At 38.4% G+C, this 15,516-nt stretch overlaps 3 protein-coding genes across 4 annotated transcripts; 2 read left to right on the top strand and 1 right to left on the bottom strand.

Moving 5' to 3' along the window:
* The first annotated feature begins 88 nt into the window (after positions 1-88).
* On the top strand, positions 89-3,526 carry LOC117216345. The gene is made up of 6 exons (XM_033462996.1): positions 89-309; positions 609-838; positions 893-1,238; positions 1,988-2,365; positions 2,438-2,782; positions 2,879-3,526. The coding sequence occupies exons 1-6, from the start codon at positions 286-288 to the stop codon at positions 3,242-3,244; spliced, it is 1,689 nt and encodes a 562-aa protein (XP_033318887.1). The 5' UTR covers positions 89-285; the 3' UTR covers positions 3,245-3,526.
* LOC117216305 (myogenesis-regulating glycosidase) lies at positions 3,454-15,197 on the bottom strand. Of its 2 annotated transcripts, XM_033462916.1 has the most exons (11): positions 15,153-15,197; positions 11,850-12,127; positions 11,188-11,424; positions 10,803-11,093; positions 10,603-10,697; positions 8,640-8,839; positions 7,558-7,694; positions 6,342-6,560; positions 6,150-6,260; positions 4,792-5,787; positions 3,454-4,673 (listed from the first exon to the last, which is right to left on the bottom strand). In XM_033462916.1, the coding sequence occupies exons 1-11, from the start codon at positions 15,195-15,197 to the stop codon at positions 3,767-3,769; spliced, it is 3,516 nt and encodes a 1,171-aa protein (XP_033318807.1). In that variant the 3' UTR covers positions 3,454-3,766. The 2 variants fall into 2 exon arrangements, with proteins under 2 accessions (XP_033318807.1, XP_033318815.1); XM_033462924.1 differs by lacking the exons at positions 8,640-8,839; positions 10,603-10,697; positions 10,803-11,093; ... (1 more) ...; positions 11,850-12,127; positions 15,153-15,197 and adding an exon at positions 7,823-7,945.
* LOC117216379 (nucleoside diphosphate kinase homolog 5-like) lies at positions 8,856-10,601 on the top strand. The gene is made up of 5 exons (XM_033463056.1): positions 8,856-9,451; positions 9,524-9,916; positions 10,006-10,144; positions 10,224-10,312; positions 10,400-10,601. Exons 1-5 carry the CDS (start codon positions 9,212-9,214, stop codon positions 10,508-10,510), a joined length of 972 nt encoding a protein of 323 aa, XP_033318947.1. The 5' UTR covers positions 8,856-9,211; the 3' UTR covers positions 10,511-10,601.
* Positions 15,198-15,516: the final 319 nt, after the last annotated feature.

Below are 15,516 nucleotides of genomic sequence, written 5' to 3'. Positions count from 1 at the left end.
TCCAGTGCCTACTTTAGCGCTAGATTCCAGAGATAACAGTGCGAGTCAATTCTTTTTTTTTTTTACAACACACGTTCTTTTCTTTTTATATCAGAACACGAACTTTACCTTCTCTGTATTTCTTCCCTTTCTTTCTTTCGTCAATTTTCTTCGATGGAAGAACAACATTAAACAGAACAGCAGATCTTATTATGAACGAAGGTGAACTTGATCTTATGGGAATCCGGGTTGTCCGGGACGCGGGCAGATGCGAATTCCACGGGAGATTCTGACGTCAGCAAGATTATGGAACGACCAGATACAGAAACGGTTAGGTTTTACTCGTTGATTAACCCTTAAATGCAACTGTTGCCATTTCATCCATATATGCTATCCCAATATCACGATACGATATTTATTGCATTGTAATTTGAATGTATGTAAACGATACGATCGAAGAAATGGTCCGCTCCTACTTCAATAAAGCTTTTATTTCATCCGTTTAAAAAATTCAAATCGTTAATTTCGAAATGTTTCATCCTGTTGTTTATGTTGATTTCTCGATGTACGTATGGATCGTCGTTAAACGAGAACACGGTCTTAATTAATAATTAAGAATAATTAATTAGGAGACTGAGGAATGCTACCCGGTGCAGAAATACCACGACGTTCGACGAAAACAGGGTGAATCGCATCACGATTTGAAACACAAGTGTTGTTTAAAATGTAACCAGCCATGGACTGAGGTCGGGCCATCGGAATTTGGAAGGAGGCGTAGAAGAACAAAAGATCAGCTGCAACACTGTCCTTCTTGTCACTGTCCGCCCGAAACAGTGAAATACTCGATCGGAAGAACAAAGTACGTTTAATTCGCCGTTGTACCTTACAAGATTAGAACGATTGCTTTTGCTAGCTGTTCGAAAAACATGGATGCGGTTTTGAACGAGTACGAACACTTGTTGACGACTCCGACGAGTCAAACGTTCAAGCATCAGAGATCTCAGAGCAACTCGATGTCGCCGAGATTATACGCACCGTCGCCTTGCAGCAACGCGGCGTATGCTCATTATCATTCGCGGAAAAGGCAACCGAGCAATCATCGACGTCAATGTAGGAACGAGCAGGAACAAATGCTTTCAATTATGAAGAACACGTTACATTCCGGTGGCAACGATCACGAGAGTTTTTATTGCGAATATCCACGGTCCATGAAAAACAGCTATAAGAAAGAGAGCTACTGTACGAAGAACGGTGATCAGGTAAAGATACTTCTTATTGGAGGCTGCGGCTCTTTATGCACTTATGTTCAATTTGCATATTACGGTTGTGATGTATAAAATATTATATGTATTATAATATGTATTATAATATTATATGTTATAATATTATTATAATAATATATTATAATTATTATAATATAATATATATTATATATATAATATTATATATATATTATTATAATATTATTTTAATATTATTATATATTATTTTAATATTATTATTTAATATTATTATATATTATAATATATTAAAGAAACGGCAAGGCAATAGCAATTACGCAGCGACTAAATTTTATAACAAGTACCTTACTTGCAATATTTTATATTACAATATTTTATACATATAATATTACATATTATAATACATATAATATTATAATATATTATTATAATAATATTATAATAATATATTATAAAATATAATATTATATTATTATATTAATATATAATATAATATATAATATTATATTATATTATATTATTATAATAATATATTATAATATTATACATTAATATATATTATAATATTATATGTATAAAATATTGTAATATAAAATATTGCAAGTAAGGTACTTGTTATAAAATTTAGTCGCTGCGTAATTGCTATTGCCTTGCCGTTTCTTTAATTGCATTTATGGGACTAAGACTTTGTGTAAATACATCCGCAGTCTAATTAGTATAACTGAACATGTCCAAATTTCTAGAAGATTAACATGTTTTCGAAATAGGCAATGGCAGGAATTATGAAGACCGTGGACGTGGACAGCGAGACGATGGAACAGTATATGCGACACAAGAAGGAGCGCATTTTGAAGTCAGAATCACGAACAAAAGAGAGACACCACGTTGATAAAATGAACAGGATAAACGCGGATGAAAAATACGATTTAGGAGGACATAAGGACGACGGCTGGTTATACACTAAGGGTAGATTGAGATTCAATTTATCCAAGCACGAGAATGAAAATAAAGTAGAGGAGGAAGGTTTGGCTGAGGATCGGAACCTACAGGGGAACAACAGATCTAGCGTGCAACCGAATAAACTTTCTATCCTAAAAGGCAGCAGTTCGCAGACTTCGTCGAAAAATAAAAACGTCGAAGATGTGGTGAGTCTTTAATCACCGTTCTTTTATTCTCAGGTATGAACATTCTATCGAAGCTATTTTTTCACCTTTCAGTCCAAGCATAAAATTCTGACAATCGACGCAAACGGTTATTCGAAAGAGGCAGATTTGTCAAAAGGAGCCGAGATTTGTAAACCGTGCCAGCGATCCGTTGTTCAACAGAATTCTCCTCGCAGCCCTGGCAAAGAATCGATCAGTAACTCTGAAGAAACCAGAGACGAAAGCTCGTGTTCCGAATTAGTTAAAGAGGAAGACGAAGAATCTCCTTCTAGGAAGAATATTTACGCAGCTGGAGATCTCGATCTCGATCTTGATCTTCGTGCGACTAAAAGTTACATCGTTGATCTAATCGATCGGGTTCTTAGCAAGAAATTCGCCATCTCGCCGGGTCAGCAAAAGGTTTTCATTCGATTTCAAATGATTCGATAAGCCAGAATTTGCCCATTATTTTTCTCTTCTTCAATGCATCTGAACATACTTTTCATCGCGTTTCAGAACATAGAATCGAATCGAGAATTAGCGGAACAAGGATTCTCCATAGAAATAATACGTGCGTTGCGTGATGACTGTTGCGAGATATTTGCAAAGGATCTGTCGAGCCATCACGAAACATCGACTGAATATATAAAACGCTTGAAAACCCTTCGGTGGAAGCACATGCAACACATTCAGGACGAGTTTAAAAAGCTGTGTGATCTTCAAAAGTTTCTAGACGAGTATTCACCGAGGCAGTCGTTACCCTCGTTTCAATCTCTTTCGGGTGCGATCGAACAGAGGGTGGAGGAACGACAGCAACAGCAAGCGCAACAACAACAGCAACAACAACACGAAGAGAAACAGAATTTGGGTACGATATCGTGAAGATTTCAAGGGTCGATTTAATGGCGTCAAATTTTCACGATTAAATAGCTCTCTATTATCGAAGAGATGCATTTCTATTCAGCATTAGATATAACGCAACGAAAGAAATAGATTTTTAGTTTACTACTAGTACTGCGTATCGTCTATTTTTTTACCGAATTATTCGAGTTTAAAAAAACATAAGATTTTATTAATAAAACGCAGACGAATAAAATAAAATAAATATATTTCGATATATAAAGAAATAAATACTTTTAGAGCGTTGGAACGTTACAAACTTAACACTCTTCTTCTTCTTCAAATTCTTATCAGCCATTTTCTATAGTAAATCCATAAAATAAAGCGATCCACAAAGGAATCGCGTCGATGTCTTTTTGGCCACAACTTTCTTCTTCCTTCCCTCGGTTTTTTCATCTTTTTTTTATAGTCCCTTAAAATCTCCAAACTCACTAATCCTTCTCGTATACAGAAACTTGCAAAAGTTCTCCGTATACAAAAGTACCGTATACAGTGATATTCAATTTAAAATCTTGTATTATCCGGCATTTTCACAAAGTAAGCAACCTTATCCTCAGCGACTCTGTAATTGTGGATCCATCTAGATCCTTTCCTAAGACTACCATCGATTCCATCCTTCCACACTCCTGCAGGCAGATAAACTTCTCTCTGTCTGCTACCGGAATAAAGTACGGGCGCTACTATAAGTTCCTCTCCCACAGAAAATTCATCAACGACAACGTGACAGGCCGGATCCGCAGGATCTAACATCCACAAGGGTCGAATTATTGGTAGACCAGTGTCGAGTATTTCCTTAGCGTATTTCTTTAACAACGGTGTCACTGTCTTTTGTCTTAAGGTCGTCAACGTCTTGGCTATTTCTAACACAGATTCGTCCGAGTATTTGCTTGGTAAATGAGTGAAGCGTATCACTGGTAAAAACGTAGACAGCTGTAACCATCTGATGTACAATTCTTTGTCCGGTAAATTCACTTCAAAGTCATTATCAGGATTATTGTCAGACATGGGGAGAGCCACGTCTCCTCCAACAGCACCCGGCATAATGAATGGATAACCAATCATTCCATAGGTCAAAACTGTTGGTATAACAGTCTTGATGGCCTTCCACGAGGAAGAGAATGGCGGAAGGGAAACGAATACTGGCGGTCGTGGCCTAGAGATCGCGCCTGACACACCCATCACTGGCACGGATCCCAATATCGATTTTGTGAATATCGTTTTGTAATGATCCGGATTTGTCAGTGGCTGCTCGCATTTGTAATAGTGAGGCATGTCTTGCGCTGTGCCTAAGTCAAGGTAGAACGAGTCCACGTGGTACTTCATGATCAATCTTTCAAGCTTGGACTGCAGCCAAGGTAGAGTTTTATTATTCGTGATATCTAGGACGCCCACGCTGTTACTCTGCTTGTACCTGTGAACAGAATTTCGTATCTTTATTTAATCTTATTTACTGTCTTATATATATATGATTATACATATGGGAATATATAATCCGTTGGACTACTTTTTGTCGACTATTCTATTTTTACCTAGCCAAAGCGGGTATTCTCGGATCACTTCCTCTCTCAGAGATCAATAATCGGTTTGCCACGGCGTCTCTAAAATTGATAGACTCTGTAGATATAAACGGCTGTATACTGAACACGATTCTAAATCCTCGACGGTGAATAATATTAATCGTTTCTTCCATCGACGGGAATCGTTCCTCATCCAACACGAAGTCACCTGGACTAGGCTGCCACTCCTCGCTCAGCAAAACGTGTCCCTGTCTCAAGAAGCCCAAAGCTATCACGTTATCCGTGTAATTGTAAACCGCTGCTTCACTGGTAGGTGAAATTTGCCAGACTGGTTCAGACAGCAGCGAATGAACCGCGTTCAACTCATCCGGTTTTAAACCGTCCCACAAAGACTTCTCAGCCATGGAAGAATGCAAATTCTTCATATTATCGGTAGCACAGATCGTGTAGTTTAACTGAGGCAACGGTGTCAGATGATTAATATACGCGAAAGCATCATATTTCGCTTGCATACAGAAGTTGTTGCTTTTGTTTGCGTTAATCGACACGTAAAGTGGAGTTTCTGGATCAACCAGTACAGTAGCGCCTTTCGAGTTTAGGAAATATCTCTTGAGTACATTTCCAAAAGGATGTTTGGTAATGTCACCGGTAATAAAAGGACTTAAATCAAGTCGTCCACGTTCGAGAGGATAAGGCATATTCTGCACTTGGCCACCACCGTACCAATGGCCTCTCTTTTGCGACCAATCGAAGCAATCTTTGGGGTTGTAGTGAGGATTTAAACTTTGCCAAGTAACGTGGTAACAGTGCATGTCCGTGTGTTTTGTGTGAGCGAGATATAGACGTGCTTGTTGGAGCCACTCCATGCAAACAGAGTCTTGTTTCTGATGATGAGATAGACAAGGAAATACTCCGGTCTCTGCAGGTATACCCTCGCCGAGTCTCGCTGCGATCACTTCCGTTCCGGTACTGCTGTATACGCGCATCACTCGTTTGTTCTTATTGAAACTAAAAATGACAGATTTAAAACATTTATTTGTCGAGGCTTTCAGATACTGTAGCACAATTTACACTGTCGGAAACTTCTATTCTAAAAATTCATCAAAATGATAATTGTATTCTCCAATGTGGCATAAGTCTGATGTGTGACAGAGTACGAAGTTACGCAATAGAGAACAAAAATATACAAAAAGCACCATAGAAAGACGGTGTAGAGAATATACAAAACTATAGAAAATATTCGAAGCGTAGAACTCGTTGTGATATTTAAATAAATCTTTGCTTCTGCTTCTTTACTTATCATCGCAAAGACATAAATTGGCATAAATATCCGCAGTCTGGTAATAAGATTATTACATCTTCTTGCTTACCTAAATTTGTCGAAATAGGCCCGTTGAAGGACGTGCTGCGTATAATAAAAATGCGCAAATCCTACCAGGAAGACGACACAGAGGAACAATATACCGACGAAAGCTCGAAGTCTAAGAACAATGATCGAAACAAACGTTTAGACTCTAAGTCGGAAATTACTATAGGTAGTCACGTTTCTCGAACTTGTTTACCGATAATCGGCGTTCTGCCTCTTCTTGCTACTGCGTAGAGCTTGAGGAATCGACAGCTGAAGTTTTTCCTTGAGCAAACTGCTAATGCTGTTAACGCTCGTTATCGTGGAGTTGGCGCTCTGCCCTCCAGATAGTTCCATCGGATCGTTTCCTAATTTCTTATTTATCATTGGAGACATGGTTCTGCCTTTCCTTCGAGGTGGAGCTTGCAACGGTACTCTAAACAATTACGAAAGAAAATATGTAAATTTTCTTCTTTCAAGTGAAATATCTAAAAGAGGCAGTAAGCTTTATTCTCGTTTCTTCTTTTACAATACCTTTGCAGAGACACCGCGCTGCCAACGTCGTATCTTGGCATCATTTTCTGTTCGAAACTTCGTGAGAACGATTATTATCGACGTTTGACTCTCATGGAATTTATCGCCGAATTAATAAGCGATGGAAACTAAAACTGTAGCTTATTCGATTTCGCGTGCAAAGTGACTGCTAGAAACAAAGCGAGCGCGCCGTAAGCCTTAAAGTCTCGAGGGCAAACACTGCGTTAATCTCACCAAGTGCATCGTAAATTACACGAAGATACGCAACAGCGTACACGTAACACAAAGTACGCGGAAATCTCTTGGTGTTAAAGGCTGTTAATGGTCAAATACCGACTGACTGGCAGTCTGGTACGACGATTGGGAGAGTCTCGATCGTACTCTTAGTGCGATAACCCTGAAGCGATATAAAGAAGGTCGAATCCGAAGATGATCCTCGCACTGAGCGCACATAATTCTACGAAGACACGAATACTGGTTTTAACTAGTTAGACAAAGGATTTACATGTGATGTGACGAATATTAACGAACAAAAGTTTCAGGAGTGTTCCTCTCTCCTTTTTAAAGGCAGTTCGGATTGACAGTGTTTAAGATACGATATCGTTTTATGATTACTTTACTATATGATTAATTATTGTTTTGTATTTATACGCTGAACTTTTTTCTACGAAATAAATATTTATATTCGTCTGCGAGCGTGTATATTTTTGTATAAAAACGCGTATAAAAATTTGTAAAATCTCGTACCGCAAAATTGGATTCGCTTACTATGTCGTATGGATAATTACAATATTTTATTAGCCTTGTCATTTTTTTACGTTCAAAGGGGACGATTTATTAACGTGTGATCGTATTTAAAAGACTCGCGGGATATTTATCAGCCGAATAAAAAAACTTACTTGGCCAACTCTTCGTCATTCGCTTCTTCCTCGGTCTCAGAACCGAGCGGACTTCCATTGGGCGTCGAACCGCTGTTGCTGAACGTCACGCTGCTGCTGTCGTCGCTCTCCGATCTCGTGAACTTCGAGGCGGTTCCCTGCGAAAGTTTGATCACTCGTGAACATCGAACAATCCCGAGAAAATCAATTTGAGGACAAGTAACAAGAAGAGAAAATTGAAATCGTTGTCACGTTTCCTGTTTTATCGTTTCTTCCGTGACCTTACTCGTTTAAACTCTCGAAATGTCAAGTCACGATGAACAACGATGGAAAGTGAGACCTGCTGCTTCGAACGACACTCGAGAACTACTCTCACGGAAACGTAGAACGGCATAGCACAGCACGGTGAATGCATAGGTTGACGATGGTAAACATTACGTAATCACCGAGAAATCATACTTTTTCATCGACAAATCGCAACCGACTCAGAAACCGAAGCGAAAACTTTCGGAATTGGAAAAATGATATGTAATTCAAAAATAATTTTTATGCCAATTCCCACCATGCGATATTTGTAGCAGGTATCAAGCTGCGGAATAAAGAACAAACCTTTATCACATCCAGCTTTACATTCTCAGATAATGCTCTTTTCAGAGAATAGTGAGATATGGAATAGATAGAACTGCATTTATAATCCTTGACATCCTTCACATACATAGAGAATACTGTCTTGATCTTTTATGCGAATAACAAACACACACTACTATACGTATTAAAGGTTTATTGTGAATAATGCAGATATAGTCCAAATGAATTATTCTTCACTGGAAGAAACCAGTTTCCAGCTTCAAATTCCTTCGGTACATTTAATAAACATATATACGGATAATTATGACAGAATGACGACAGCTAACGCTGCTGTTAATACCTTTGCTGGGCTCGCACTGTCATTGATTATTCATAGTCAAGCTTAAGACAATGTTTGATTTGCGAATATTAGGAAGAGACTGTGTATGTGTTTAAGCAAATATTATTGAATCCCTGAGAAACAAGTATCGTCTTCTATTCAACTTCTCCGCGAACATTATATTCTTCGAACTTACCTTTTGCCTATCGATTCGTAGATCCTCCATTTCATCCAGATTACTCGGCATCGAAATACTCGTTTTACGAATTCGATTAGCTAGTATCGTAGGATCGCTCGTTTCAGTACTCTTGTCATTTGGAACTTTTATAGTTTCCGTAATTTTGTCTGTGGATGTGGCAGGCGCGTTTTCGTTATGTCCCGCCACCTTCGATGTATCTGGAAACCATAATTATTTTCTCCTTGTTATGTTGTATGTCTCTGAGAAATAGAAATATTTTAGAATCGTAAGTTTTATTTGCGAGTATAATTGAGTATGATTTCAACGCTATAAGAGAGAAATATTACGAATAAAATATTTACTTATTTAAAGAAGTCATTATTTCTTCCGAATTTCAAACTAAAAACTATATTTTACCACAATCATCGATACTCGATCGACAGTGTTACCAACGTTACTTTGTTTTCGATATTGTTGCCTAAATGTCAACAACTCTAACCTCGACAGAGTACGTTTTCTATCATACCAAATGAACACAATCGACGAAGAAAATTATAAGAGAACGGTTGACAATCTTAAATACCAAAAAAATGTGCGATTGTCCTGCGGATAAAGAGGATGGTAGCAGAAAGGTTCCGGAGACAGTGACGCTTTTTAAAAAATGTGCAAAATCGTACCGTCCAACGAAAGACATAACCGAACCACCGAGCTGTGACACAATTTCGGATAAAGATATCTGGAGTACTGCGGATTCTTCGCAATCGGATCATAAATGTACTATCTACGGATCCCAGTCGAGCTCAAATAGTTTTAGCACTTGTTCCAAAGTGGTAATTTTATTCTCAATTTTTCATAATCGAACAAAACGTTTCGTCAGCTACATTATTTTTCACATCATGTAGTACAAGTTCGTCGATTTTGGGGAATGCGAGTGTCTCGGAGAAGCCGAAGAAGAACCATGGCATCCACCGATATTCAGTTACGAGCCCTGCGTCGAGGAAGAGGAAGTCGAAGAAAGGCCAGACATCGAGTGCACGTTGGCAATTATAAAACCAGAAGCAGTAATCTATAGAAAACAAATCGAGCAACGAATATTCGAGGAAGGCTTCGAGATTTATCAAACACGATGGCTGCAGCTCACGCCAGAACAGGTGTCCGAGTTTTACTCGGACAAATATGGACAGCTAAATTTTGCATATCTTGTTGCCTATATGGCATCAGAACCTATAATCGTTCACGTTTTGGCGAAAAAATGCGCCGTTCATGAGTGGCGATTGCTCATGGGTCCGACGAAAGTAATTTATAAATAGGTTCGACCATCTCGAGAATATCTCGTTTAATTCTCCAATTACATTTAATTATAAATTACATTCAATTATTTCAGGTCACGGAAGCTCGTTTGTATTATCCTGATAGTATAAGAGCGAGATATGGTAGAAGAGGCGAGGATTTTAAAAATGCTGTTCACGGAAGTAACACTCGACAAGAGGCTGAGAAAGAAATTCATTTCTTCTTTCCTGATTGTATAGATTCTGTAGTTACGTGTCCTTTTCTCTTTTTTTTTTTTTTTTAATCATAGATCATTTCGTTTGTTTGTTTCAGTCATAGTCGAGCCTCTGCTGAAGAATCAAATAGCAGTGGATTACTTGTGGGAAGTACTTAACCCTGTACTCGTAGAAGCACTATCAACAGTAAGAAAAACAACTTCTAGGATACCTTTTGTCAAACCTCAACGATTAGACCGGAAATTGATAATTTGTTCAAATTCCTTTACACAGTGTTGCAAATTAAAACCTGCAGATCCTGTCCTGTGGCTTGCCAATTGGTTGATTATGAACAATCCGAATAAACCGAAATTGCCGCAAGATCTTGCCATGATTCCATCGTGAATATCGAGAAATTTTATTTTATACTTCCGAAGACTTTGTTGTTTTTCGTAAATTCTATTTTCCTGATATTAATAAACTACGTTTTATCTCACCTACTGTGATTTTCTCCTTCTGAGGTTCGTGACGTTGACATGGCGTTCTTTTGTTTATTGCCCTTCTTTGCGTTCCGCTTAAAATGGGACTGTACCTTGAGAAAGTATCATCGCGTTAATAAACCATAACGACATGTTACAACTCTACCGTCATTTCTTTTTATTAATACTAATGATAGTCGTTCTATCGATATCGGTACCTCGAAATTACTAAATTTTGCACAACATTCACAAGCTGTTCGTCCTCAAAAATTCCGTGGCCGAGCGTTTCGTTTTCTTTGGTTAACGTGCACTGTTTCTTTTCGACGTTCCCATCAACATTCACCGCAGAATCCTTCGTTCTACCTCGTAAACGTTCTCCTCGTTCACGCGTAGAATCACAATTCCCAGTGTGACTCACAGTCGGTAAATGAATCGTATTCGACGAGTACAAATTATTCACTTTATGGGCACGATTTATTTCGTCCAATCGTGATCCCCAAGTGGAACTCCTACACCCAAAAAATTAATCCGTAATTCTGACGACTTTTCGATCGACGTGTTATTCGACCGAACAACGTGAGTGAAATCGAAATTGCGTTCTACCTAGGGCGTTCTTCGTTCACGAAACGCACTCTTGCTACTGTTCCACCACTCTGCTCGTCATCGAAATCATTGCACGTGATTTCCGGTGTCGCGCCGATTAATCCATTGTCGTCTGGAATTTCCAGATCGTCCCGGAGGTTGCCGTTTCTTCTCGAACTCTTCCTTTCGTTCGACACCTTCTTTCTCGCCGGTTTTTCTGGTGTTTTCGCTGGATAGTATTTTCCTCCACTTGGTGACCTTCGAAGTATATGCAAGATAAGGTTATTATATCGTTACCAGCGCGTGAAAACTTTACAGGGTCGTTTCGTCTGTTCCCGAAAATTAGGTCTAGTTCATAGAGAGCTTCGTATGCTTTATTTCCAGAAAGCTAGATTTAAATATTACTAAAATATAAATTATAGAATTAGACAGATGGCAGAGAGCTTCGTACGACTTATTCTCAAAATCTAAATCCGCGTTATAAGGAATGTCGTATATTTTGTCCTCAAAAACTAGGTCTAGACCGTAAAGAACGTTTTACAGATATTGCCGTCGAATTTTCCCCCAAAAAAGGTAAATTTAATAGTTTTCGTGATTATTCTAAGTTAAAGGTGGCGATCTGAATTTAATCGAAAAGAGATGGTCGTCGATCCCTGGCGTTAAACGAACGGCAATCGTTTTACCTGGAAGAGTGCCAAGGATCCACCCAGGTGGGTTCCCCGGAGCTGGTTTCAACAGCTCCGCCAGCGGGAAGATGTTCCACCACGCTGCTATATGCTGGCTTGTACCAAGGTGACGGGATCCTGACTATTCTACCAGGGGACAAAGATTCCTCTGGCTTACTTCCGCTCTGTTGTGGCAATAAGAATGACAGGGAAACGCCTGGTCGTTCTGCCAAGCCGACTGGATCGACACTGGCTACACTGACGTCCCAGGGATCGACGATGGAGAGCAATACTTTCTGCGCAAAGAGAATAAGGATGGAGAGTATGTCGGAGGGAAGAGGGGCAATCAGAAGAGTACCGTCACGGGAGTTGGCTAGTTAAAGTTGATTAAAGTTATGTCGTGGTACCGTCAGTTGAGCCAAAGTGAAAAGAAGAGGATCATCTCCAGACGGTTGCGTCGTGACAAGAAACCTTCGTGGCATCTTTCACGGTTGAGCAAGGGAGGAACGTAAAGATTTATCGTGTCGTTGCTACTCAAGTATTAGAAATTGATAAATTTCTGGCCCTTAAATCCGAGTGTAAAATGTGATGAGCTTCGAAATCGACATTCGTGAAACTAAAAACTCGAAGGTTCTTTCGTTACATATTTATGATCGCACTCGAACGAGCTCGTTAAAGAGAAATCAAATTATGGTATTTACACTTCGTTAATCATCGAAAGTGGCATCGAGCTGACAGTTCAACGTATACGAACCATTCGAATTACATAATGGAAATTGATAATGTCTTGCATGTCGCACGAGTGCTATTTTCTTTTTTATTTTTAATGTACCAGACAAATTTTAAATTTTTTTTTTTTTTTTTGAGAGGCTTAATTGTAGCTTCCGAAAGATAAAAGTTGCTCTATCTTGGCAAAATCGTCTTGGCAGATTTGTTCAAGGATAAGAACGAATCGGACGCAAGATGGAAAGTTGAATTAAGATCCGATTTAAATAGGATATTTGAAAGGGGCAAATATTAGGTAATTAAGTAGTATAAAAGCAGAGAGATTGGCGTGTTGCATTTATTCGCTACACTGTAAATATATTTGCCAAGTGTACATCGAGCGGTGTAGTCGGTATTATCAAGGGGACCATATCTTGTTTACGTTCGGCGGAGCAACGGACAGAGTTTTAAACAAACTAGACAATAAAACAATTACAAAAAAGCCGTGCAAAGATTACATGTACGGTTTAAATCGCCGCAATTAGCGAACGAACAATTTTCTTAGATGTTCGTTTGTTACTTCGCTATTGATACACTAACATTTGATAAGAATAAAAGGAAGTATTACTTGTTGAAGATAAAGCGTAAAGCTACATACGTTGAATGCATGAGTCAGATTCCTCGTGATCCACGATACATGTATCAAGCTCTTTTCTCGTTCTACGAGACAATTCGTGTTTCCCTGATGTCATATTAGAATAACGTAATTGACTGTTAATTGCATGATTTAACGACTACCGTTTTCTTCTTTTGAAATAAATACATTTTAATTCAACAGACAGAATCACCATTACAAAAGCGTTGTAAATTTGCGCGAAAAGAGTGGCGACGTTTGGGACGACGTTGCTCCGAGTGACCGTCATTGTTTTGCGTTTCGTTTACGATTCAAATCTCGAGGATTTCGTGAATATAGGAAAACAAGGAGCAAAAATTAACGACGATGATCTCATTCGCACGGTTGATTCGTTTGCACGCAGAGATGCGAGTTTTCTATGAAATTAGGTTAACAACTGCAGAAACAGTAAGATAACTTTCGACCTCGAACGAAAGATCGAGTTATAACTCGGTACAACAACGGTAGCAACACAAAGTTTTATCCTTTCCTCGAAACGTTCCGAGTCTGATTACCATGAGTTTTGGTACCTTCCCGTGGTCATTTCTTAGGAAAATTAATTATAATTTACACGATATGCCAATACTTATCGTGCATATTCTATACCTCGTGTTTAGTCCGATACGTAACATGCAAAGTATCGACATCCTATAAAAAACAAAATCAGATTTTTCACGTAACAAGAACTTTACGGACAAAGTTTAATTCGATCATGCAACTCTGTTATGCAAGCGATGATTTTGAAGGCCAAGGAAAATTGTTGAGACAACTAAGAAAGGCTGTGTTGAGTCCTTCGTCGACAAATATCACTGGCAGCAAATTCACGAATAGTTTGTCAAATTAGTTTCTATCGATCTATAATTCTTTAGAATCGTTCGATGTGTTGTACAACGATATTAGATAACGTGTTTCGGAAAATACAGGGTTTGCAAGTTAATTTGAGTACGTAACAGAAATTCAAAGAGTAGTCGATAAATCCGTGAATCAGACTGTCGTGCAGACTGAAATCAAATAAGATCGTAATAAATATGGAGTGGCAGTATCGTTTGAAATATTTATATTTTCGCGTTACTTTTAAATAAATTTGTCATGCTTCCACGTATTCGGACATATGTTATAGTTCTAAAGAAAAGGGGCTAATTAGAAATGCTAGATAACTTGCATGACGTCAGTAAGACTATTTAACAGGAAGCGATAGAATTCTTAAATAAAGATGATTTACGATAAGTGATAATTTAAATAGATTTCATTACTCGATAGAAGCATTCTGTAATTAAAAAACATTACAATTTATCATTACTATTTATCATGGCAAGTCAACGGCTAAAAACGCTTACAGTAAGAAGGTTGTTACTTTGTACGATTCTTTTATATCGTTTCATCTTTGCAAATGTTATTCTTAAATGGGTCGGCAAAACCGAACGCAGCTTTGAAATGGTGTAAATCAATGCGTCAATTGTTGAGCAGTGTCAATGTTGCATAACACTTTGGTCTGTTCGCACAATGAATTTTCAATAAACTACTGTACTTGTATATATTCGTTATACATATTGTGTATAATTTCAAGATACAACTGAAAAAGAACGAGGAGAATAATTAGAATGAAAAGTATTCAAAAACAACCACCGAGCTTAAGATTTAAGTCTTAAGATTCTCTGAAGTTGATCGTCCCTTTACACGATCGAAGAAAAATCCAATAAAAAACGGAAAGTACCGGATTCGCGAGAAAAGAAACATAGAATGCAATTTTGAGAAAACATACGCGCAACTTTCACGCGGCGTTTAAACGATTCTTATCGCTTCAAAGGCACAACGCGGTTCTACTAGAAAAACTATTAAAATTGTTATCGATCACGTTGCTCGAAATACGTTGCACTACGCTGTCGAAAAAAAAAAAAAAAAAAATAAGTAAATGGAAAAAGACAAGAAGGATGTTCACTCACCTTTTGATTGTCGGCTGTCTTTCGTTTCCTCTTTAATCTCTCCATTATTCTGGATCGAACGTTCGAACCGGTTGATCGCAGACGATTATCGAGCTTTCGAGCCTAAATTATACCGCGTACGTTGAGACGATTAGATGAGAGAACCTCCACCTTCGAAGACAGGTGGTTTTAGACTGATCTTCCGTTCCTTATATCGGCAACCACTTAGCGATATCTTCCGAGACCGCGTTCAATGTATCGGTAACGCGTTTGCGCGCGTATAAACGCTCACCGATTTGCAAGCGTTCACTAATACATAAAAATTGAATACCGCATACTTGTATATATACAAGATATGTCCCTCTTTCCGCCCACGGACAACTGA

Source organism: Bombus bifarius, unplaced genomic scaffold (genome assembly GCF_011952205.1).
Source record: "Bombus bifarius isolate JDL3187 unplaced genomic scaffold, Bbif_JDL3187 scf7180000007973, whole genome shotgun sequence".
Classification (NCBI taxonomy): domain Eukaryota; kingdom Metazoa; phylum Arthropoda; class Insecta; order Hymenoptera; family Apidae; genus Bombus; species Bombus bifarius.
This window is presented reverse-complemented; position numbering and strand designations above follow the sequence as displayed.